The 25,959-nt window shown below is 43.0% G+C and overlaps 1 protein-coding gene across 1 annotated transcript; it reads right to left on the bottom strand.

Annotated features, from left to right (window-relative positions):
• Positions 1-1,247: 1,247 nt before the first annotated feature.
• Positions 1,248-15,090, bottom strand: LOC144520183 (rhamnose-binding lectin-like). The gene is made up of 18 exons (XM_078253851.1): positions 15,051-15,090; positions 14,892-14,924; positions 14,750-14,809; positions 14,301-14,436; positions 13,573-13,682; positions 12,767-12,811; positions 12,380-12,512; positions 12,102-12,205; positions 10,417-10,481; positions 10,068-10,200; positions 3,626-3,658; positions 3,455-3,517; positions 3,005-3,140; positions 2,695-2,804; positions 2,564-2,608; positions 2,281-2,413; positions 1,472-1,575; positions 1,248-1,339 (listed from the first exon to the last, which is right to left on the bottom strand). Exons 1-18 carry the CDS (start codon positions 15,073-15,075, stop codon positions 1,314-1,316), a joined length of 1,494 nt encoding a protein of 497 aa, XP_078109977.1. The 5' UTR covers positions 15,076-15,090; the 3' UTR covers positions 1,248-1,313.
• Between the last annotated feature and the right edge of the window lie 10,869 nt (positions 15,091-25,959).

The following is a 25,959-nucleotide window of genomic DNA, read 5'->3' on the forward strand; positions in this document are numbered from 1 at the left end:
GCATCAAAGAAAACCCAGAAACAATATAAAAAATGTGTCTGCAGTTTAACACAATCTGTTTAAGTCCATCTCATAAATGTAACAACAAAGCACCCATTTGAAGTGAATTTCCTGTTTCACCACAGAAAATGGCAGAGTTGAACAAGTTCACGGAGAATCGGGAGGAGGCGGGATCAGACGGGGAAGGGGAAGGCCCACAAGAGCCGGCGGCCAGCAGTGAGACCTCCAGCCAACTGATCGTTCAGCAGGTCCGCACAGTGGACCAGAACAGCAACCTGAAGGTCGTCTACCCGTCGAAGACCGACCTCTCCAATGACATCAGCAACTTGACCGTTATTTGGTAGTCGTTGCTGTGGACAACCTGAGGTTTACACTCATTCACACGCTCCATGAAGTCATTGTAACAGATTAACACTGTGGGAGATTAAGGTTAAGGTTTGACAACATGCAACAAAATTACATCCTTTTACTTCAGGGAGCACAGGAAATGTAATCCTATAGAATTTCTTGTGATTGAAGTGTTGCCTGTTGACGAATGTAACATTTCTGATTAATGTACAGCTTTTTGAATCACATGTAGTAATGTGTTAAATCCTTTTGATGCTTTCTAAAATACATTTTATTCCATACATTTTATTGTGTATGCCACACAGTGTTTACTGTGTAGCTTGAGTGTGTATGTGTGTGTAGTGTGTAGGTTTGTGTTTTCTTTAGTCAGCCATTGTAGCTATAGCTGCTAACGTTAACCTAGTCTATATCAACGATGTTTCACTTCTGGGATTGTTCAAGTGCTGCCAGAAATTCTGCCGGATGTCCCTCATTTTGGCCAGATGTCAGATTTGTGAGGACTGTGGTTAACTGCTCCTCAGATCTCTGCAGGGTAAATCCAGACAGCTAGCTAGACTCTGTCCAATCTGAGTTTTCTGTTGCACGACTAAAATAACCTTTGAACGTACACATGTTCCACCAAAAAAAGTTTCTTCCTGAGGCTATTTTGCAGAGGCACCGTCCGCCCAAGACGATTGTGATTGGTTTAAAGAAATAACAATAAACCAGAGAATGTTTTTCTCCTATCCCAGAATGCTGTGTGGACGCGCCAGACGCTCCTCCGCAGCGCTGTGTAGATAGGTCTGGCAATGCGAGACTAATGTTACCTAACCAAACGATGTGGGAACATAATCATGTGCAGCAGGATTCTGTGGTTATGTTTTACATTTCTCTAGCCAATGAACAAACTGACAAATATATTTATGTAATAATAATATGTTTATTGTGATATGACTGAAATGTCAGTATGCCTACATAGATAAACTCTATGGAAGCGGAGAGGTCCCAGGATCTGCAAAAGAACAGGAAATAATCAATTCAGGCAAATTAAGCAACTTGTAATTCAACACATTTTTATCATCGCTGTGAGGTTTTTTGTGGCTGTCCCAGAGTGAACAGCCAAATGGACCTTTAAGATACTTACAATCACATGTGTAAGCCACCTCCAGATACTTGTAGGTGCCAACGCAGGGGTCTCCAAACACAGAGTTGCTCGCTGCAATGGTACAGCTGTTTTTCCCATTACAGCTGTGGATGCAGAGTGACATGAGTGAAAACAGGCTTTGAACACAATGGAGCATATGAAATCTGAACTGCGTTATAAAGGTGGTGATTTTCTTTATATGTTATAAAATCAGCAAAGAAAATCGCCATGCACGCTTGACTTCATAGCGGTCATCATTTTTGCAGATTGCAGTTCCTTCTTGCTGCAGTATACAACACACTAAACTGAGCTTCTCCAATGCTTCACCGGTCTGCATGCCCCATACTTTGAAAGATAAACACCAGATGTATTCTTTTTAGACCTTGAATGATTTGTGCATGTGAAATGCCTCCCTTCTTTTATCCCTTCTTTTGTCAATTTTACTTTCTCACTGACTGAGGTAACCTAGCAAGAATTCCAATTCATTTGGACTTATCTTTCTCTATCGTATCGAGACTCTCTCTCCACCGTTACATATTCCATATCTACGGGGATGATCCCACTGTGGTCCTGTACATGGATACTTCTTCAAGACACACCGGCTTGCCCGGCCACGCCCTATAAAGCACCTGTGCTGGTGTGGAATCACTGATAGTTTGATTGGAACCGTCTCCGAGTGGCTGGAGAGATAGTCTCTTCACTCAGAGAACCAAGGTTACAACGTAACCGAGCGATCTGTGCCAATAGGAAATAGTTTCTTGAAGTCTTAATTTTTATTGATATATTCAATAAAGGTTATGCAGCTGTACCTATCAGCAACTTTTGGTGTGGGGCTTGAGCAGTAGATATTTTGAACTTGATTGGGAGGCCGTTGGTAAATGCAGGTGGTCTGGTCACGACGTCCATAGTCGGCACCATACACAAATATAACCTGTCCTTGATCTATCAAACAAAAGGAAACACAATTAGTGCAATTGGCAAGGTGGGGAAGACCACAATGTAGTGAGGATTTAGAGGTCTGATGCATTGAAAATGTAATTATGTTTATCACATGAATCCACCATAAATGCAAAAAATAAAAATAAATATTACCACACTGGAGTTGCGCCAAAGAGCCCTCACAGGCATCAAGGTGAACTGTCAAAGTAACATGAAGGAATCACATTACTCTATGAAACCTGCAGCTTCTTTTCTTCATGCAGACATGTGACAATGTGACTCACTTGCTGGGAGGCAGGTGTAGGTGGTGTCCAGGTATTTGTAGGTGCCATAGCAGGGATCAGAGGTATAAAAAACGTTGATGTTAAGTTCACACTCCCTCTTGCCATCACACCTGTAGGAAACACATTATAAGCATGTTTTTAGCACAACTTTTAACTTTTAACACACTTTCCTATTATAGGCTAGCTCATCAAAGTAATACATTTGATTCATTTCATGTAAATGATTTGAATGATGCATGCATTTTTATCATTGACCTAATAATTAAAAAAACAGAGTATATAATTCTGTTATTGTACATGTAATGTGTACCTTTTCTTGACGACGTCCACTGTGCCCGCTTGGGAGCAGTTTGTATTAGCGAGCTGTGCCGGAGGTCTTCCCTCACTGCAGGTCACAGCGTCTGCACGTCCATACAGTGCCGTCTGCACACTGATCACTCCGTCATCTGTTACACAGCAAGGGATAAATGAGGAAACAAGACAAGTTGTATAATGGCTTCAACAACTTCATTATATTTGTATGTCAATAACATTTTTATTTGTCATTTTGACTGAGCCTAAAATGTCTACAGTCTCAGCCAATACTGTTCGTAGTGGGCTAAGGTATTTGGTGTTTCTCTCTGCCACAGTATATTTTCTGGTTACTAAAGCCCAAATTGTTTTAAATGCCTCAATACTGGTTGAATCAGTTTATTAAGGCCTTCAAACCTAAATGTACCACTCACAGCGGACACAAAGACTTAAGAGAGTTCAGTCATACCACAGCTCAGGCGCTGGACATTCCCTTCGCTGCCACAGGTGATAGCTCTCTCCATGGAGACAACTAAAATAACAGATATGAAAGAATAAGTTAAAGTGTGTTTAAGCCACATACTGTATGCAGAAAATAAATGTAAGCATCATCTTTATTACATTCACTCAGATAATTTACCTGCTGTCATGAGCGAACATGTTGCTGCCAGCACTGGAAAAGAAACATCAATGTCAAACTGTGCAAGTCAACATAAGCAAAAGTTACAAAGTCTCTCTCTAAAAAACTATTCTTTTTTATTGTGCTTTGTCCTAAACCCCTGTCCCATGCACATTTGTCACAAATAGCTCAAATCGATGGGAAGAACATTTCCACAGCAAATAACCTACCATATTCAGTGGTAAAATGTAACTAAGTAAATTAACTCAAGTACTGTAGTTTCCTGGCTCAGAATGGGCCTTTGTGTGTTGAAGGGAGGATACTGGTGTTAGTGTAGGCGGAGCATTTGGGCCCGGTCGCTACGCACACACACACCACACACTGCGCTCAGTGAGGAGCGGGTCGATGAAAGATGAGAAATGTCTCTCTGCATGTTCTGCAGTGTTAGTTTAGTTTGCTGTCACATAACTCAACCCTGTATTATCCATCCATCCATCCATCTTCATCCGCTTATCCGGGGTCGGGTCGCGGGGGTAGCATCTCCAGCAGGGGACCCCAAACTTCCCTTTCCCGGGCCACATTAACCAGCTCCGACTGGGGGATCCCGAGGCGTTCCCAGGCCAGGTTAGAGATATAATCCCTCCACCTAGTCCTGGGTCTCCCCCGAGGCCTCCTCCCAGCTGGACGTGCCTGGAACACCTCCCTAGGGAGGCGCCCAGGGGGCATCCTTACCAGATGCCCGAACCACCTCAACTGGCTCATTTCGACGCAAAGGAGCAGCGGCTCTACTCCGAGCTCCTCACGGATAACTGAGCTTCTCACCCCATCTCTAAGGGAGACGCCAGCCATAGGTGAGGGTAGGAACAAAAACTGACCGGTAGATTGAGAGCTTTGCCTTCTGGCTCAGCTCTCTTTTCGTCACAATGGTGCGATAAATTGAATGTAATACCGCACCTGCTGTGCCGATTCTCCGACCAATCTCCCTCTCCATTGTCCCCTCACTCGCGAACAAGACCCCAAGGTACTTGAACTCCTTCACTTGGGGTAAGGACTCATTCCCTACCTGGAGAAGGCACTCCATCGGTTTCCTGCTGAGAACCATGGCCTCCGATTTAGAGGTGCTGATCCTCATCCCAGCCGCTTCACACTCGGCTGCGAACCGATCCAGTGAGTGCTGAAGGTCACAGGCCGATGATGCCATCAGGACCACATCATCTGCAAAAAGCAGCGATGAGATTCCCAGCCCACCGAACTGCAACCCCTCTCCACCCCGACTACGCCTCGATATCCTGTCCATAAATACTACAAACAGGATTGGTGACAAAGCGCAGCCCTGGCGGAGGCCAACTCTCACCTGAAAGCGAGTCCGACTTACTGCCGAGAACCCGGACACAGCTCTCGCTTTGGTCGTACAGAGGGTGGATGGCCCTGAGAAGGGACCCCCCTCACCCCGTACTCCCGCAGCACCTCCCACAGTATCTCCCGGGGCACCCGGTCATACGCCTTCTCCAGATCCACAAAACACATGTAGACTGGTTGGGCATACTCCCAGGCTCCCTCCAGGATCCTTGCGAGTAAAGATCTGGTCCGTTGTTCCACGACCAGGGACGGAATCCGCATTGTTCCTCTTCAACCTGAGATTCGACTATCGACCGAACCCTCCTTTCCAGCACCTTGGAGTAGACTTTACCGGGAGGCTGAGAAGTGTGATACCCCTGTAATTGGCACACACCCTCTGGTCCCCCCTTTTTAAAAAGGGGAACCACCACCCCGGTCTGCCACTCCTTAGGCACCGTCCCAGACTTCCACACAATGTTGAAGAGGCGTGTCAACCAAGACAACCCCTCCACACCCAGAGCTTTAAGTATTTCTGGACGGATCTCATCAATTCCTGGGGCTTTGCCACTGTGGAGTTGTTTAACTACCTCAGCAACCTCCACCAGGGAAATTGATGCCAATCCCCCCTCATCCTCCAGCTCTGCCTCTACCATAGAGGGCGTTTTAGTCGGATTTAGGAGTTCCTCAAAGTGCTCCTTCCACCGCCCTATTACCTCCTCAGTTGAGGTCAGCAGCGTCCCATCCTTACTGTACACAGCTTGGATGGTTCTCCGCTTCCCCCTCCTGAGGTGGCGAACGGTTTTCCAGAAGTACCTTGGTGCCGACCGAAAGTCCTTCTCCATGTCTTCTCCGAACTTCTCCCACACACGCTGCTTTGCCTCTTTCACGGCAGAGGCTGCAGCCCTTCGGGCCCTTCGGGCCCTTCGGTACCTTGCAACTGCCTTCGGAGTCGTCTGGGATAACATATCCTGGAAAGACTCCTTCTTCAGTCGGACGGCTTCCCTGACCACCGGTGTCCACCACGGTGTTCGTGGGTTACCGCCCCTTGAGGCACCTAAGACCCTAAGACCACAGCTCCTCACCGCAGCTTCAGCAATGGAAACTTTGAACATTGTCCACTCGGGTTCAATGCCCCCAGCCTCCACAGGGATGCACGAAAAGCTCCGCCGGAGGTGTGAGTTGAAAGTCTGTCGGACAGGGGCCTCCTCCAGACGTTCCCAATTTACCCGCACTACCTGTTTGGGCTTACCAGGTCTGTCCAGAGTCTTCCCCCACCCCCTGACCCAACTCACCACCAGATGGTGATCGGTTGACAGCTCCGCCCCTCTCTTCACCCGAGTGTCCAAAACATATGGCCTCAGATCAGATGAAACGATTATAAAATCGATCATTGACCTTTGGCCTAGGGTGCTCTGGTAGCAAGTACACTTATGAGCATCCCTATGTTCGAACATGGTGTTCATTATAGACAATCCATGACTAGCACAGAAGTCCAACAACAAACAACCACTCTGGTTTAGATCAGGGAGGCCGTTCCTCCCAATCACGCCTCTCCATGTGTCTCCATCATTACCCACGTGCGCGTTGAAGTCCCCCAGCAGAACTATGGAGTCCCCGACTGGAGCCCCATGCAGGACTCCACTCAAGGTCTCCAAGAAGGCCGAATACTCCGAACTCTTGTTTGGTGCATATGCACAAACAACAGTCAGAGTTTTCCCCCCCACAACCCGCAGGCGTAGGGAGGCGACCCTCTCGTCCACCGGGTTAAACTCCAACGTAGCGGCGCTCAGCCGGGGGCTTGTGAGTATCCCCACACCCAACCGGAGCCTCACACCCTGGGCAACTCCGGAGAAGAAAAGAGTCCAACCCCTATCCAGGAGTATGGTTCCAGAACCAAGACTGTGCGTAGAGGTAAGCCCCACCAGATCTAACCGGTAGCGCTCCACCTCCCGCACAAGTTCTGGCTCCTTCCCCCACAGAGAGGTGACATTCCACGTCCCCAGAGCCAGCCTCTGCTGCCCGGGTCTGGTCCATCGAGGCCCCTGACCTTCACTGCCACCCATGTGGCAGCGCACCCGACCCCAGCGGTTCCTCCCACAGGTGGTGGGCCCATGGGATAGAGGGATGTCCGCCACGTAGCTTTTTCGGGCTGTGCCCGCCCGGGCTCCGTGGCAAACCCGGCCACCAGACGCTCGCTGACGAGCCCTCCATCTGGGCCTGGCTCCAGACGGGGGCCCCGGGCTTCCTCCGGGCAGGGTCACTTCATCCCTTCCTCGATTTTTCATAGGATTTTTGAACCATTCTTTGTCTGGCCCCTCACCTGAGACCACTTTGCCTTGGGAGACCCTACCAGGAGCACAAAGCTCCAGACAACACAGCCCTCAGGTTCATAGGGACACACAAACCTCTCCACCACGATAAGGTGATGGTTCCCGGAGAAGACCCTGTATTATGTGAATACAAATATCTGAAGAGAAAGTTCTGTCACAAAACTATGTTGTTGCGTATCATTGCACATTTTTTAGTGGGTATATGGAAATCCTGGAAATTTCTTAGTGGGTATACTGCGTATACCTGCGTATCACGTAGACTACACCACTGTGTAGGCCCACTTAAGTACAAATTTGAGGTACTTGCACTTTACTTGAGTCTTTTCTTTTCATGCAACTTTCTACTTCTACTCCGCTACATTTCAGAGAGAAATATTGTACTCAACTACATTAATCTGACAGTTTTAGTTACTAGTTACTTAACAAATTAGGATTTATGCACACAAAACATATGTAGTTCATAAAATACAATGTTATATTATAAATTACTCTATCTGACAATGTATAGCCTATGCCTTCAAATAGTCCTACAGCTGAAATGATTAGCCAATTAAACACTTAGTGGATTGACAGAACTGTTTTGATCGTTTCCAGTTTCTAAAATGTAAGGATTTTTCTGCATTGAGTCCTGTTACTTTTAATACTTTAAGTACATTTTCGTGATGATACTTACATCCAGTTACTTAAAGGGCAACTATTTTATTTTATATATTTTCAGGATAAAACTTGCATTTTGTGTTTGTACTATAACATGTTAACATACTTTAATGTTAAAAGCAAACACTTTATTTTTCTCATACTGCCCATGGCTGCTGCACCTGCATTCACCCTCTATAGAGTCTCTCTATCTATATAGGGCCTGTATCTTTAATCCCTCCTCCCAAAAAAGCCCAGTCTGCTCTGATTGGCCAGAGTGTTTCTTGGACTCTCCGGTGCGCTCCAGTTTTGTTTCACTTGCTAGCTAGTATCAGCTGGAGCTACTGCAATGAGTATATAGAGAGCCGAAGTCACGCCCCTTCCGGTGGACCTTATGGGACCTTAATTCGGAAAAAATATGAAGTAGTAATATGGTAGAAATATGGTAGTGAACAGGGCGAGGCAAATAATTTTTTTATCTTGTTTGAATTGAGCCATGGATTACAAATATGATGTTCGTCAATTTAAAAGAAAAATGTTTAGCCGAAGAAAGTCTCAGTTAGCCGTAGGTTTGTCATATGACCACTTTTGTGTGAAACCGCTCAGTGAACTACATCTCTTGTCTCACACAATTTACGTCACCTAGCTTGATGCTCAACTTGCTCACTAGCTAGCTTAGCTCTGTTCCACAACACATGTAACGTTATCTTACCTGATGTGTTTTATTCATTGAAGTGTTTTCAGCAGATAAGCAAAAGAACAAGCAAGATCCACGTTACAGCACTGGTACGATACACACAGACATCGTAGCTTCAAGTGTGTAGTCTTTCTAATTACATATTTTCACAGTCTTATACTTCAACAGTTTAACAACTAACTGAGACTTTCTTCGGTTGATAAAATTATCTTTTAAATTGACGAACATCATATTTGTAATCCTTGGCTCAATTCAAACGGGATAAAAAAATTTTTTATTTTCTCTCCATTGACTCTCGTTCATATTTTTTCGAAAGATAGGTCCCATTGGCCGGAAGTAGAATTGCGTGAATTCGGCTCTCTATAGCAGGACTTTGTACTGTAAAAAATCACCAATTAAGGCTTCTATACCAAATATTACACAACCGGACATATCCCAGGGATAAAGTGACTGGAATTTGGGGAGAAATTACCAGGATTGGCTGCCACGATTATGTCGCGTTAGCATGCAGCTACTTGATAGTTAGCAGTATGCTAATGTTAGTTTGTAATGGAAAAAGCAGCACTTTCTACTGTCAAAAATCGCAGATAAAGGCTTCTGAACCAAACAATCGGACAAGTTTTGACAGTAATGCAACCAAGAATTGGAGAGCATTTAACAACATTGGCAGCCCAAATGTCATTGTTTACTGCCATGTAGCTGCTATAGTTAGCAGTGGACACTAATAGGATATAAGCAGCACTTTCTACAGTCAATAATCGCAGATAAAGGCTTTTAAACCATATACTTCATAAACTGTGACTCGGAATTGGAGAATTTAACAACACTGGCAGCCAAGATTACATTTTACTACTGTTAGCATGTAGTTACATGCAACAACGTTAACACCGCGGTGACTTAAAAAAAAACCCCACTCCAGTCCTGCCTACCTGGATCAGTCGAGCGTAAAAAACATTAAAACCGGAGCGTTCAGAAGAGTTGGAAATCTGAATGTTTTAGCTCACAGGGATTTATCTAAAATAGGTTTACCTCATTATTTGAGCCATGTTTAACATGAAAATCCAACATTATAACATTGTAGATATGACAGAAAATACAAAAAAGCATAATATGTGCACTTTAAGTAACATTTTCACTGCAGGACTTTTACTTATAACAGAATATTTTTACGTTGTGGTATTAGTACTTTTACTTAAGCATTGGCTCTGAATACTTCTTCCACCACTGACCATTTTGCGCCAAACACAGAAGTTATGTGTGCAAATCGGCCTCTTTGTTTCGGGGACGTAGCCTACCCAGCACCCTGAAACTCCAATCACATAGCCTATATTAAAACTTTAGCTTCTTCAGCAAGACAGCAGAAATCAAACTTAATTCCTAATTTTACATTAACACCCATATAACTTAATTTTACTATCTATGCCATATATTGAGTTCTAGTTGTCAGTTGCAGGCTACTTACACAGTATGGTGCTGAGTCTGAAGCGGAGCATGGTTTTAGAAGATCCGGTCTGAGGTGAACAGTAAGACAGCTGGAAGAGACACACCTGTAGGTTGTTATGCTGGATCAAGAACTGCCTTTGCCTTATATAGGCCTACAATACAATAGCTTGATCTTGCGCAATTGGTTTATCAGTATACCGACTCATATTACGGAAATATCATGAGGTGGGACCATGGGTGCGACATGCATAAATCCCAGAACAAATTATATGACAGCATTACAAAACTCATTAGAATGGTATACAAAGTCCATTACTTGTGGTAATGTTGCAGTCATCCACCTGTTCAGGTTTTTCCATAACAAATACCACAATCCTCTCGCTCTCATTTCTCACATTTTCTTGAAGGAGAGCTCCTTGTTTTGAGATGTGGACTGAGGAGTTTATTCATATTTGTTTAAGCTCATATGCTTGTGTGACTAAATAGTCTTCCTAATGTATGACGCTACGCTCATCACAGCAACGTATGACAGTTCTCAGTGTGTTCATCTTTTAGACTTGCAATAACAGGTGTTCCCAGTTGGTTTTATTTACAGTAACTTGTTTTAGGTTCCTGTAAACTGTTGTTTTTTCTGTGGACTTCCTGGAACACTGTAAAGCCCCTATTGTTATTTTTTTTTTGTATCTGGACTTCCTGGAACAACACTTGGAGTCACTGCAGTGGAGCTTTGCTTGTGCATATTTCCTTAGATTCTCATTAAAAAATAATTAGCACAAAAGCAAAAAATAATAAAACCTAATCACAAACTGACAAGACACATGCTGCTATTTAAATGTATTTTATTTAATACATGTTTATTGTGATCTTATTGTAATTTCAGTAGGGTACATTTAGCCTACTCTGGAGTGATGGAAGGATCTGCAAAAAAAAAACAGATAAATTATATTTCAGATGAATCTATTTCAGTGACTGGTTGTGCAAAATGTGTTACTGAAGGATGTTTAGGCTAAATTAACAACATTTTACACTTTATCAGCACAGCACAATGTTTCTAAAATCAAGAACCAATCTAACCCCAAACCTTTGCATTAATAGAGCCTACATTTTAGGATAGGATACATTTTTTATCCTTGCTAAGATAGTTGTTTAAGCAGTTGCTATATCTCTGTGTTGTAATTGTTACATTATATTCTGTGAAAACGTGCTTTAATTGGTATCATAAATTGGCACACTGTTTTCCTTCCTGATGATTTATCTGCGTTAACCTACCTTGATCCATTCTTCCTTTTCTCTGGTGCACTTTTCTTATCTATCTACTCTCACGTCATCAGAGTAAATGCAGCGAATGTTAGAAGATGAAAATATCAGTGTTTTCCCTAGCTTTGTAGAAGACTTAGGTGTGCGTATTTGGTGCGTATTTGGCTGGGGTTTAGGTGTCCTTCCTCAAGAAAATGTTATGTTTTTCGGTAAACAAAAATACACTTTGTGGGTTTTTGCGTCTCTTTGTAGTCGTGTTGTGTCTCTTTGTAATCTTTGTTTATGTCCTTTTTGTGTAGTTTCTGCGTCTCTTTTTCACATCATAACCCTTATTATAACCATATCTGTGTCTAAAATGTTGGAAAAGCTAGGGCAGATCACAAATGAATAACAATTAAAAAGCTTTAAGAAAAAAATACAATCATTAGATCTGAGAAAAGTCTTTCATTCGGCTTAGGTGTGGCCCAAAATGGTTCGGGTGCTGCACCTAAACTTTATAATAGCAGGGAAAACCCTGACTAGCCTATTCTTGTGTGTCTCATTACATATTTAGAACATTGTAACTGAACTCTGCTTTGTGTCACTTTGTTCTCCAAGCTTGTAACTGCTTTCAGAATAAACTCAGATTTCAAGCCAGTAGATGATACCACAAAACCATTGTGATTGGATTGTTTCATAACACTCACTGCTGTTTCCCACCCCATACTGTATTCCACATCATGTTTTCCTCTGCACATTTGGACCACAGCCTGGCTTCAGTAGTGAAATTATGCAAACTGGCCTTCCAGCTACTTACATCTACATACATAAGCCACCTCCAGGTACTTGAAAGTGCCGTGACAGGGGTCTCCAAATACTGAGTTGCTTGCTTTGATAATACAGCTGTTTTTCCCATCGCAGCTGTGGAGGCAGAGTGACATGTCAGTGAATACAGATTTGAATGTGCGCTGGAGCCTATAAAAGTGGATGGCATCACAAATTTGCAGCTATCACTGTACTGCAGTTATAAAGTTAAATATACCATGATTTTGACAGCTTTCAACATGAAGTACAAGTTGACAAAGACAAATGTACCTGTCAGAAACTGTGCTTGCGGGATGTGAGCAGTCCGTTTTTTGGATCTCAGAAGCAGGCCGTTTGTAGCTGCATGTGCTCGGGTCGCGGCGTCCATAATCAGCACCATAGACAGATATAACCTGCCCTTCATCTGGCAAGAAGAGGAGGAAGCAAATACAAAAAATTAGCTTTGAGAGGCAGGTGACCATTACCAAAGACAAAGTAAGATTTTAAGATGAGTGCTGAAGTGACATGACAATACAAGAGAGCTCATGTTTGTAATTTTAATCCACCACACACACACACACACACACACACACACACACACACACACACACACACACACACACACACACACACACACACACACACACACACACACACACAAAGATAACGTGATCTTACCACACTGCAGGTATGCCAAAGAGTGCTCACATGTCACATGGTGAACTGTCAAAATAACAGGAATCATATTAAACAAATTATTAGAAGAAGAAGAGGAAGAAGAAGACATACTTTATAGACACGAGGGGAAATGTAATTTAGTTTACTCTGTTATTTACACACACACACACACACACACACACACACACACACACACACACACACACACACACACACAAACAGGACCATGCAATAATGGAGATATTTCAGAGCGAGGGGGCTGCCCATGGACAGGTGCCCTGAGCAGTTGGGCGTCCGGTGCCTTGCTCAAGGGCTCCCCGGCAGTGCCCAGGAGGCGAACTGGCACTTCTCCAGCTACTAATCCTCCATACTTGGTCTGTACCCTCTGGTTCCAAAGTCATGTCCCCACAGACTGAGCTACCGCAAAAGTCACACACCTTCTTGTGATCTTCCTCGATTCAGATCACACTACTAAAAACAGAAATATAGCCCACTGATGACTTACAGACTCTATGGAAACACAATACCTCCTGTTTAAATTACTAGCTCTCAAAACTTAAAAGCTTAAAACATGTAAATCCCTAGTGAAAATAAGTAAAGAAAAATATCACTGGAAACCCTTTTTTTCATCTAACACTCTCGCACTTAGGCAAAGGAAGGTCCCATCAATGCAACAAGCCATGTATATACAAACATACTGTGCAAACATATATAACAAAATCAGCCTGTAAATAAAGCAAGTGAAAACCAAGCAAAATTAGGCTTTTTGCAGTTTTGCTTTAATGTAATGCAGACATGTGACTGACTTGCTGGGAGGCAGGTGTACTTGGTCTGTAGATATTTAAAAGTGCCTTGGCAGAGATCACGTGTTCCAAAGACATCCAGGCTTACTTCACACACTTTTTTTCCATCACACCTGCAGGGAGGACATAAAGAGCATGATTCAAGCAGAATCACAACGAAACACAGTGCTGTGACTTGGGCCAATGTGAGGGGCAAGGCAAGGCAGCTTTAGCAACAAGGCAATTCAAAGTGCTTTACATAAAACATTAAAGAGCAGTTAGAAACAAAACATTTGTTGAAGAGAAAAACAGATAAAACAGACTGAAATACAGTAAAAGTTACAGTGCAGTGTAAGAAATGAACAATTACTTAAAAAGGCAGCATCAAAAAGGAAAGTCTTGAGCCTTGATTTAAAAGAACAGAGTTGCAGCAGACCTGCATTTCGAGAGAATAAGAGATTATTTCCTTCCTAATCCTCCAAGGAATTAGTAACTGTAGGACGCATAAGGAAACTGAAGAATACACTTGATACTAAAGCACAGAGGATCTGGTGTACCTGTTTCTGTCTATGGAAGTAATTGATGGCACTGCAGATGCTTGTAATATTAATTGTAATACACATGTTCGTACTATTGTTCTTGTTGTCCGGTTGTATGTTTTTTTTTGTAGAAGTCTCTCAGTAACTGCATTTAGAATACATGTAATGATAAAAAAACAGTATATTGTTATTCTATGATTGTACAAGCAATACCTTTTCTTGAGGATGTCCACTGTGCCCTCTAGAGAGCACTCTGTATTGGCAAGCTGTTCCTGAGGTTTTCCCTCACCGCAGGTCACACTGTCTGCACGTCCATACAGTGCTTCCTGCACACTGATCACTCCGTCATCTGTGATACAGCAAAGAGGGAGATATTAGAACTGTTTTTGTCTACTTGCAGCGATCACTTAATCAATTTTGATTATGATGTCAACTAATCAACTCATTCTGTTCATCCCGTGACATACATATCAAAATGTTTTCTTCATAATCCAGAAAAGATTCAGCACCTAAACGTTTGTAATACCTTTACACTGACTCAGATTAGTGAAATGATTATAATAAAAAAAACAAAAAAAAAAACGTAATGATCAAACCAGCTCTTTAGTGCTGCCAAAATATGCACTGTTGTGGACAGAAAGTCTTAGGAAAGAGAGGCATACCACAGCTCAGGCGATGGACAGTGTTGACTTCACAGGTGGTAACTGTCTCTGTGGCGACACCTAAAAACATATGGAAGTATTAGTTTAACACAAAGGCATATACTGCACGTAAAAATGTATTCAAGCATCCAGAGATATTTACCTGGACTTAGAAGCACATAGGTTGCTGCCAGCACTACAAAAAAGAAACATTAAATGGACCATACATATTTATTTACTTTGTCTTAATGAGTCAGCCTAAACTGATTTATTAAGAGATTTAACTAAGACTTTTTGTTATTATGGTCATCAGTATACTCACAGAGTGTGGTGCTGAGGCCGAGCATGGTTAAGCAGGACCCAGTGGTAGGTACCCAGTGAGAATAATGGTGGATACAGAAACACTCAGTATTTATTCATTTGGATCTAGGGCCGTCTATGTCTATTGTGCAATACAAACCTGAAGCTGACTCGAGTGGCTCCTATTCAGCTGGCTGAAATTTCTAAAATGAGAATACCATGACAATCGGCAGACATCCAGTCTCAGAGCAAGAGGCCCGTGCACTTTAGTGAACCAGGCAAAGCATACAGACATGCCAGCAGGTAAACTGAGGGAGACTGGGAGCTGATGAGAGGTGCAGCAGTTGGATAAAATATTGGCTATTCCTACTTTTTCTTATCTATGGCAAAATAAGAAATAAAAACATTTGGAACAACATTAATGCAACTAAATACATTGAATACTTTATTGTAATTATTGCCATATTCTGGTTATACTTGCGTATGTGGAACTGACAAAGCTAAATGTGTATCAATAACTATTTTGTCTGGCAACCTTTTGTACGTGGTGGCCGGGTTGGCTCGGTGGGTAGAGCAGGCGTACATGTACTGAGAGGGTTTATGCCTTGACACAGAGGTCCAGGGTTCGCGTCTGACCTGTGACGATTTCATGCATGTCTTCTCCCTTTCTCACCTAGCTGTCCTATCAAATAAAGGTGGAAAAGCCCAAAAAATAATCTTAAAAAAAAAATTTCTGTATGTGTATCAGAGCACAAGCCTGTCTCATAAAAATACATATGAAACTAAATGGCTTGCCTGGTATGTTTTGGAAGAAATGTGTGTGGATAATGGCAACCCTTTTTTCCAGTTCCTTGACACTAGTTTGCATCCTGTGTCCAGTTTGTGATTAGGTTTAGGTTACAAGAACACTATGTTAGGGAAAGGATTGTGGTTTTACTTAAATACAGGACCTATTCATAGTACATGTGAGCTACATAGTTGAGTCTTTTCTTTGTTTTAATTGAGGGTGTTTGAATGATGGTTGAATTGAGTTGTCACTGTAAATTGGTTGTCTGCCAATTTGTTTATCTGTATCGTGCAGTTCGCACAGGAAATGTTTAAGTGTAAACAATAAAAGGCTAAATTCCTTTCAGCTGCTTCAGTTTCAGGTTCATGTTACTGTGCATTAGAGTTTAGATTCTCTGCCTGAGCCCGAACCGGGCCGACATTTTACGCCACTATGAGTTAGCGTTTATTAGCCTTATTCGGTGGGGAGCTATTCCTCTCCAGCTTCTCCCGCAGCTCTGGGTGTAGGCTATGTCCTGCACTGACTTGAGTGTGAGGTAAACTCAGGCCGGGCCGGGCTCGGACACAACGTGCACGGGCTCGGATAGGATCGTGCTTGATTTTTTGGGCCCGATCTAAGCTCTACTGTGCATGGCTTAGGCTACTGTCACACTGCCATGAGTTACTAGGAATTAATAACTGAGCTTTTCCTACAATGACAAGTAAAAATGCTATATAAACAACCTATGCTAGAGATGCTGGCAACCACAAGATAAAAAATAATACAGTGTGTTACAATTGTTGACATGTGAGGAGACAACACAAAAGATGATTTGTTCCAGCTGTTGGAAAGAAAAGAAGGGGCGTAGTTTGACAAACAGGACTGAATAACTAACTTAAGATGTTCTGATGAAAAAATTCAAAAGTCTGATTTGGGGCCCAGACAAGAGCTTTGTTGTGATTTACAGTAACTGCAGAAAACTATGAGACACCCAGGCACTAATATCCTTAAGAAAAGTATTTAAAATAGCCAAATTTGACACTTCCTGAGATATCACAAATACATAAAGCTGGACATCGATATAGCAATGTTAAGAGACACAGCCAAACTGACATATAAAGTACCCTAAAGAGAGAATGTAATGGGAGAATAAGACAGGTCCCAGGTTTGACCCTTGATGAACTCCACAGATTAGCTGAGCTAAATCAGATAAGAATGAAATAACTAGTGATTAGATAAATAGGACCATTTAATATCCAAATCTGTTTCCTCATTATTACTTAAAATAAAAAATAATAAAATATTATGATCTAGTGTACTGTAGGCTATTATACTATATTATTGTATTAGTATCAGTGCTTAAATCTACAAGACCGTGACCTGGTATTTTCCTGTCTATATATATTGCCTTTTTATGGAGTATATCATCATTGAAACTTGGTTTTAGAGATAGACATGTGATTCAGAGGGACTAAAATATCCAACGCAGGCTGGCAAGCATTATTTAAACATATGTTTGTCTGTCTTACATTTTAAAGCGAAACTGTAACACAGAATAAAATAAAGCACATTTACGTTAAGATCAACCAATTATAATAAGCCTGATCGTAGTAGAGAAAAAGTGCAGAGAAAGAGTCGTGCAGGAAAACATAAATCACAATGTTTTTTTTCATGATGACTCAAGACAACTGGCAAAAATACTATCCAAAATGGGAAGAAAATGTGGCCACGTACAGTTGCAGTCAACAATGCTCTGTTGGCGCCTTCATGTCTGGTAGCAAGACATCCAGAAATCCAGGTTGTCTAGAGTTTCATGGCCTAAAAAAAACCTATATGGATTATTTTACTAGCCACGACAGCAATGTGTTTTCAGCTTGTGAGTGTGTGTGTGTGTGTGTGTGTGTGTGTGTGTGTGTGTGTGTATGTGTGTGTCATCATTGCACAATGTGGTCCTAAAGACACCTATTGTAGCACGAAATACCACAGAGGCAGTTTTGAGTACTTTACCAGGTGTTAATATGTCATCGCAAGATGATCTATAATTCTAGTTGGGAAAGAAACAAAACCACCGCAGCTGAAGGCCCTATCTGAGACAATGTTTTGGTGAAAATGTAGTAAGGGAGACAAGTTAGGAAAAATTGCTTCCTTCCAAACAGAGTAAGATGTAAAACAGAACAACAAAGATCACAAACAAGGAAGAAGAGAATACACAAAAATGATAACCTAAAGACGAACGCAGAACCACAATTCATTTGTATGGCTTTTAGTTATCAGAAGGACGCCACATGGGACAGGGGCATAAAGTGGAGGGGCCCCTTCGCCTACTTTCAACACACCAGGATCCTGTCTCCAGGATCACAGTTTGCCATGATGACACACACACACACACACACACACACACACACACACACACACACACACACAATTTGACAAGGTGAAAACAATACCAGCATCGCTGTCTTGTCTGGTAAACATATGTTTAAAAAGACAAATTAAATGGGACCATTTCTATTTTTTTAAAGAGACCCCTGGTGGCAGTTGGTAGAAATAACAGACTCAGAGAAAGTACCTGTGAGATCTCAAGTCTTCTGTGAGTCACAAACACCATCTACTGGTGTTTGGAGTTTAGTGTCTAGTCAGATGACTCACTCAATCACTGGCCAACTCTGTGCATTAAAGTGAGTGTAGCACAGTGTGTGTTGCCAGCTGGAGCTGCACTAAACAGCTGTAGAAATGAGCAGCAGATCAGCCAAATAATATGAAATGCTTCAGCTTCAGTGGGGATCAACTTTGGAGTCAAACATATTTAGTTATGGTATTGGGGCAAAAGTACACTCTAATTGCAAATAATCAGATATTGTTTTGTTAAGTTTAGTCTTGTTATCACTGTCGTATAGGCCTAATCAATTATAATCAAGAAATCAGACAAATGTAACCTCACTATGTAATCACACTGTGGGATTTTTCACACCTGTAGTTCCTTTGCTTTGGTCCGAATCAGTTGGTGAGTTAAACTTGGAGCAATTTGCCCTATGTCGGTTTGGTTTGGTTTGGTTTCACACCTGGAAAAATCCAAGCGTACCAAAATGCGTCATTACAAATCAGGCAAGAACGTCCAGCCCTCTTATTGGTCGGATATGTCTGGGGGCGGGAGTAAGAAAGTAAATACAGGAAGAAGGTCCTGTGTTCTGGTCTAGTGGTCAAACCAGCTCATTTCATTGTATAAAGAATTATACGGAAAGGACCAGGAGGAATAATGACAAGACTGAATGGCACCTTGTTTTTAATGGGGAAAAGGAATAGTGAGAACTGTGAAAACTGTGGGGTTAAAGAAAATGCTGAACATATAATATTGTATTGCACATTGCATGAGGTGGAAAGACAGGTGTTTAAAGATAAGGTTCAGGAGGCAGGGCGGGAGTGGACTCTGGTAGGGATACTTGGATCAGAAGGGGAGGGAGAGGAGATCAGGATCACCAGGAAGGCGTTATTTAAATTTTTAAAAGGTGCAGGGTTGTTGAGTAGAATTTAAAATAATTGTACAATGACATGATACGCAGGTTGGACTTTTAGTCATTGAAATATGTTCTCAGGGCAGCATTGCATCTTATTGGTTCTCTCATCCATCCAATCAGTGCCAGCAGGAGGCGGGACATGGATTATTTGAAGGAGATCATTGCAAATAAAAGGAGATCGTTGCAGTCAAGGTAATGGTATGTTTTATGTTGGACTGTATTAGAAAATGTCAAGATATTAAAGTATTTAAGGATTAAAGTAAAGCTTGTTTTTCTATCAGCCTGTTATTTAACTAGCTAGCTAACTAATGTAAGCAAGCTAGCTCGCAACATTAGCTAGCTAGCTCTAAGAAATGACGGTATCATAGCTAATGTTAGCTTATATTCTATTAATAACCTTAGCCTGATGAAATGTGTAACTTTTACTGGCTATGATAGCAAGTTATGCTGCTCTCATTGCACCTTATGTTAGGTCTAGGGACATTTTTGCTGCGGTAGTCTTGCTGCTCTCAGGGCATCTTGTCATAGCCACGTGCTGGCTACATGCAACAAAATTATTGGCTGCTCTTAGTGCATTTTTGCTGCATAAATTCTAATACTGCACTTAGAGCACCTTGTATCTGCATGCAACATGAATTGGCTGCTCTTAGGGCAACTTCGCTGCATATATTCTAATACTGCTCTCAGGGCACCTTACCGTTAGAGCTGGGCAACATATCGATATTATATCGATATCGTGATATGAGACTAGATATCGTCTTAGATTTTGGATATCGTCATATGGCACAGATGTGTTTTAAAGGCTGCATTACAGTAAAGTGATGCCATTTTCTGAACTTACCAGACTGTTGTAAGTGTTCTATTATTTGCCTATACCCACTTAGTCATTATATCCACATTACTCATGATTACTTATCAAAAATCTCATTGTGTAAATATTTTGTGAAAGCACCAATAGTCAACACTCCAATAGGTGTTGCGGTATCGATATCGAGGTATTTGGTCAAAAATATCGTATTATTAGATTTTCTCCATATCGCCCAGCCCTACTTACCGTATGTCCATGCAACATTCATTGGCTGCTCTTAGGGTATCTTTGTTGCAGATTTTCTTATGCTGCGCTTAGGGCACCTTATGACATTAGGTTTGCAATTGGCTGCTCTAAGGACATTTTTGCAGCATACATTCTAATAATAGAATGCAGTACTAGCATATGGCGCTAGCATATAGCCTAGCTTGATGTCCATAAACAAATAGATTTTCTTTATAGTTTAGCTAGATTGAACGACATATGACAAACAGTATGTGTATATGAGATGACCCCACTTTGTATTTTTTCCTCGTTTGGTTAACCATGTTCCTGGGGATTTGGATAATTTTATGATAGAGACAAGGGTAAAACCTAAACTGTAATATAACCGAAAGAACACCAGAAACTGGATTGTTTGTGTCAGTTTTTGCATCACTGTTGTGTGTTGTTTATCAGAATTTAGTCTTCATTACTTCATATAACATTAGTCTGAAAATTATGAATGAATATGTCTGTTTAAAAAGTTGTAACGTTATGTACAATTTCACCACTATAATAAAGAAATATGTATTTGTATTTGTATATATTCGTATTTGCTCCTTAAATAGCGGTTATTTTTTTGAATTAATACAAAGCAAACTCCTCTCCGGGGACCATCACCTTATCGTGGTGGAGAGGTTTGTGTGTCCCTATGAACCTGAGGGCTGTGTTGTCTGGAGTTTTGTTCTCCTGGTAGGGTCTCCCAAGGCAAAGTGGTCTCAGGTGAGGGGCCAGACAAAGAATGGTTCAAAAACCCTATGAGTGACCAAGGTAGAGATGGAGTGACCCTGCCCGGAGGAAGCCCGGGGCCCCCGTCTGGAGCGCTACCGGTTAGATCTGGTGGGGCTTACCTCTACGCACAGTCTCGGTTCTGGAACCATACTCCTGGATAGGGGTTGGACTCTTTTCTTCTCCGGAGTTGCACAGGGTGTGAGGCGCCGGGCGGGTGTGGGGATACTCACCAGCCCCCGGCTGAGCGCCGCTACGTTGGAGTTTAACCTGGTGGACGAGAGGGTCGCCTCCCTACGCCTTCGGGTTGTGGGGGGGAAAACTCTGACTGTTGTTTGTGCATATGCACCAAACAAGAGTTCGGAGTATTCGGCCTTCTTGGAGACCTTGAGTGGAGTCCTGCATGGGGCTCCAGTCGGGGACTCCATAGTTCTGCTGGGGGACTTCAACGTGCACGTGGGTAATGATGGAGACACATGGAGAGGCGTGATTGGGAGGAACGGCCTCCCTGATCTAAACCAGAGTGGTTGTTTGTTGTTGGACTTCTGTGCTAGTCATGGATTGTCTATAACGAACACCATGTTCGAACATAGGGATGCTCATAAGTGTACTTGGTACCAGAGCACCCTAGGCCAAAGGTCAATGATCGATTTTATAATCGTTTCATCTGATCTGAGGCCATATGTTTTGGACACTCGGGTGAAGAGAGGGGCGGAGCTGTCAACCGATCACCATCTGGTGGTGAGTTGGGTCAGGGGGTGGGGGAAGACTCTGGACAGACCTGGTAAGCCCAAACGGGTAGTACGGGTAAATTGGGAACATCTGGAGGAGGCCCCTGTCCGACAGACTTTCAACTCACACCTCCGGCGGAGCTTTTCGTGCATCCCTGTGGAGGCTGGGGGCATTGAACCCGAGTGGACAATGTTCAAAGTTTCCATTGCTGAAGCTGCAGTGAGGAGCTGTGGTCTTAGGGTCTTAGGTGCCTCAAGGGGCGGTAACTCATGAACACCGTGGTGGACACCGGTGGTCAGGGAAGCCGTCCGACTGAAGAAGGAGTCTTTCCGGGATATGTTATCCCAGAGGACTTCGGAGGCAGTTGCAATGTACCGAAGGGCCCGAAGGGCTGCAGCCTCTACCGTGAAAGAGGCAAAGCAGTGGGTGTGGGAGAAGTTCGGAGAAGACATGGAGAAGGACTTTTGGTCGGCACCAAGGTGCTTCTGGAAAACCGTTCGCCACCTCAGGAGGGGGAAGCGGTGAACCATCCAAGCTGTGTACAGTAAGGATGGGACGCTGTTGACCTCAACTGAGGAGGTAATAGGGCGGTGGAAGGAGCACTTTGAGGAACTCCTAAATCCGACTAATACGCCCTCTATGGTAGAGGCAGAGCTGGAGGATGATGGGGGATTGTCGTCAATTTCCCTGGTGGAGGTTGCTGAGGTAGTTAAACAACTCCACAGTGGCAAAGCCCCAGGAATTGATGAGATCCGTCCAGAAATGCTTAAGGCTCTGGGTGTGGAGGGGTTGTCTTGGTGGACACGCCTCTTCAACATTGCGTGGAAGTCTGGGACGGTGCCTAAGGAGTGGCAGACCGGGGTGGTGGTTCCCCTTTTTAAAAAGGGGGACCAGAGGGTGTGTGCCAATTACAGGGGTATCACACTTCTCAGCCTCCCCGGTAAAGTCTACTCCAAGGTGCTGGAAAGGAGGGTTCGGTCGATAGTCGAACCTCAGGTTGAAGAGGAACAATGCGGATTCCGTCCTGGTCGTGGAACAACGGACCAGATCTTTATTCTCACAAGGATCCTGGAGGGAGCCTGGGAGTGAGGGGGTCCCTTCTCAGGGCCATCCAATCTCTGTATGACCAAAGCGAGAGCTGTGTCCGGGTTCTCGGCAGTAAGTCGGACTCATTTCAGGTGAGAGTTGGCCTCCGCTAGGGCTGCGCTTTGTCACCAATCCTGTTTGTAGTATTTATGGACAGGATATCGAGGCGTAGTCGGGGTGGAGAGGGGTTGCAGTTCGGTGGGCTGGAGATCTCATCGCTGCTTTTTGCAGATGATGTGGTCCTGATGGCATCATCGGCCTGTGACCTTCAGCACTCACTGGATCGGTTCGCAGCCGAGTGTGAAGCGGCTGGGATGAGGATCAGCACCTTTAAATCGGAGGCCATGGTTCTCAGCAGGAAACCGATGGAGTGCCTTCTCCAGGTAGGGAATGAGTCCTTACCCCAAGTGAAGGAGTTCAAGTACCTTGGGGTCTTGTTCGCGAGTGAGGGGACAATGGAGCGGGAGATTGGTCGGAGAATCGGCATAGTGGGTGCGGTATTACATTCAATTTATCGCACCGTTGTGACGAAAAGAGAGCTGAGCCAGAAGGCAAAGCTCTCAATCTACCGGTCAGTTTTTGTTCCTACCCTCACCTATGGTCATGAAGGCTGGGTCATGACCGAAAGAACAAGATCCAGGGTACAAGCGGCCGAAATGGGTTTCCTCAGGAGGGTAGCTGGCGTCTCCCTTAGAGATAGGGTGAGAAGCTCAGTTATCCGTGAGGAGATCGGAGTAGAGCCGCTGCTCCTTCGCGTCGAAAGGAGCCAGTTGAGGTGGTTCGGGCATCTGGTAAGGATGCCCCCTGGGCGCCTCCCTAGGGAGGTGTTCCAGGCACGTCCAGCAGGGAGGAGGCCCCGGGGAAGACCCAGGACTAGGTGGAGGGATTATATCTCCAACCTGGCCTGGGAACGCCTCGGAATCCCCCAGTCGGAGCTGGTTAATGTGGCTTGGGAAAGGGAAGTTTGGGGTCCCCTGCTGGAGCTGCTACCCCCACGACCCGACCCTGGATAAGCGGATGAAGCTGGATGGATGGACAAAGCAAACTGAACAGAAAAAGTATTTTGTTTTACTTTCTTTTCTTCCAGTTGGGGCTGAAGGGCTCGACCACTGTTGAGCTGCTGCATCATAGCTGCACAGTGTCTTATCACCAACCTATGAAAGCTAGAAGTCACCCTGCTGCTCCAGGTCTACCTACTGTATGGCTGGCTACAGACTACAACCATCTGAAAGTTGTAGTGAAAATCATCAACAGCTGCACTTAAAGTCTCTTGAGGTCATATGGGACTTGGATGTTCTCCATACTGCATCATACACTATATTATTTTTCTGTTTTGTTATATTAGTACAGACAACACTAAGTATCATTACTTAATCACAGTATATATTATTCTGGTGTACACTGTTGACTTCACTCCCTGCTATTGATTATACATCACTTTAACTTGCCGCTACCTCATAACTTTGCCCTAATTGCTCTTGTATAGTTAATTTATCTTCTACTAGGTGTATATACTTCCTATTTAATTTATTCTTAATTTGCATCGCAATACCTGAATTATCCCTCTTGTGAAGACTTATCTTTATTTTAGTTCATATCATTAGCCTGCTCACAACTCACCTGCACCTGGGTCATCTGTTTGCCAATATCAATGTTCCTGCTACAGTAAATACTACAGGCAAAGTGTACTACTTCACAGGAGCACCATACACTTTAGGTTTTGTGTCAAATATTGTGCAGTTTGTTATGAATTACTCATTGTTTTGACAAGGTAAATTACAGCCATTTACCAAGTGTCGGCTCTGGTAAATTTAATTGTACTGTTTGTTTTTTTATAAATGTTACAGAATATGAAAAACCTATTTGCCTTGATCAGGGTTTTAGTTTGTTGCAAATATGAACATGGCTTTAATAATCTGTATCTTATTGCTCTGAAAAACTACAATGATTTAAGAAATATCAGTGATATTTAACATTTACTGAATTGATTGTATATGTTGGCAGACATTACAGGCACCTATTCATGTAAGCAAAGAAAACAATAGTTCTTTCTTTTATCACTTGGATGCAGGTGATGGTGGAGAAACAGAAACTAAGAGCAGCAAAAGTGCAGAAACTGGTGAAGTCCTTGTAGATCTCTGGAACTTTGGGGACAGACAGATCCAGCAACTCTCCACTGTTGTCTTTGTATAGTGTGCTCCTATTTGAGACAAATTCATAGACATCAACACATAAGATATTAGGTGTACATAGCTTTGTTTAACATCATTACTATCTTACCTTACCTTCTCTGATTTGGTTTTGTGGACAGTCATTTTCTCTCCCGGGCCTGGTTGTGCACCCTGTGAATTTAAGCAAGATAAATAAATGATAATTGAATGTAACATGATGTGTGTGTAGTTTTTATTTAAATTACAATTACATTATTATCAGACTTGCTAACAAAAATGCCCTAAGAGCAGCCAATTAATGTTCCATGGAGATACTGTAAGGTGCCCTGAGAGCAGATTAGAATTTATGCTGCAAAAATGTCCTTAGAGCAGCCAATTGTAGACCTAATGTCATAAGGTACCCTCAGAGCAGTATTACAATGTGTGTAGGAAAAATGCCCTAAGAGCAGCCAATGAATGTTGCATGGAGATATGGTAAGGTGCCCTGAGAGCAGTATTAGAATATATGCAGCGAAGTTGCCTTAAGAGCAGCCAATGAATGTTGCACTTAAATACGACAAGGTGCTCTAAGAGCAGTATTAGAATATATGCAGCAAAATTGCCCTAAGAGCAGCCAATTCATGTTTCATGCAGATACTACAAGGTGCCCTGAGAGCAGTATTAGAATATATGCAGCGAAGTTGCCCTAAGAGCAGCCAATTCATGTTGCATGCAGATACAAGGTGCTCTAAGTGCAGTATTAGAATTTATATAGCAAAAATGCACTAAGAGCAGCCAATAATTTTGTTGCATGTAGCCAGCATGTAGCTATTACAAGATGCCCTGAGAGCAGGAAGAATTCCGCAGCAAAAATGTCCCTAGAC

Source organism: Sander vitreus, chromosome 7 (assembly GCF_031162955.1).
Source record: "Sander vitreus isolate 19-12246 chromosome 7, sanVit1, whole genome shotgun sequence".
NCBI lineage: Eukaryota > Metazoa > Chordata > Actinopteri > Perciformes > Percidae > Sander > Sander vitreus.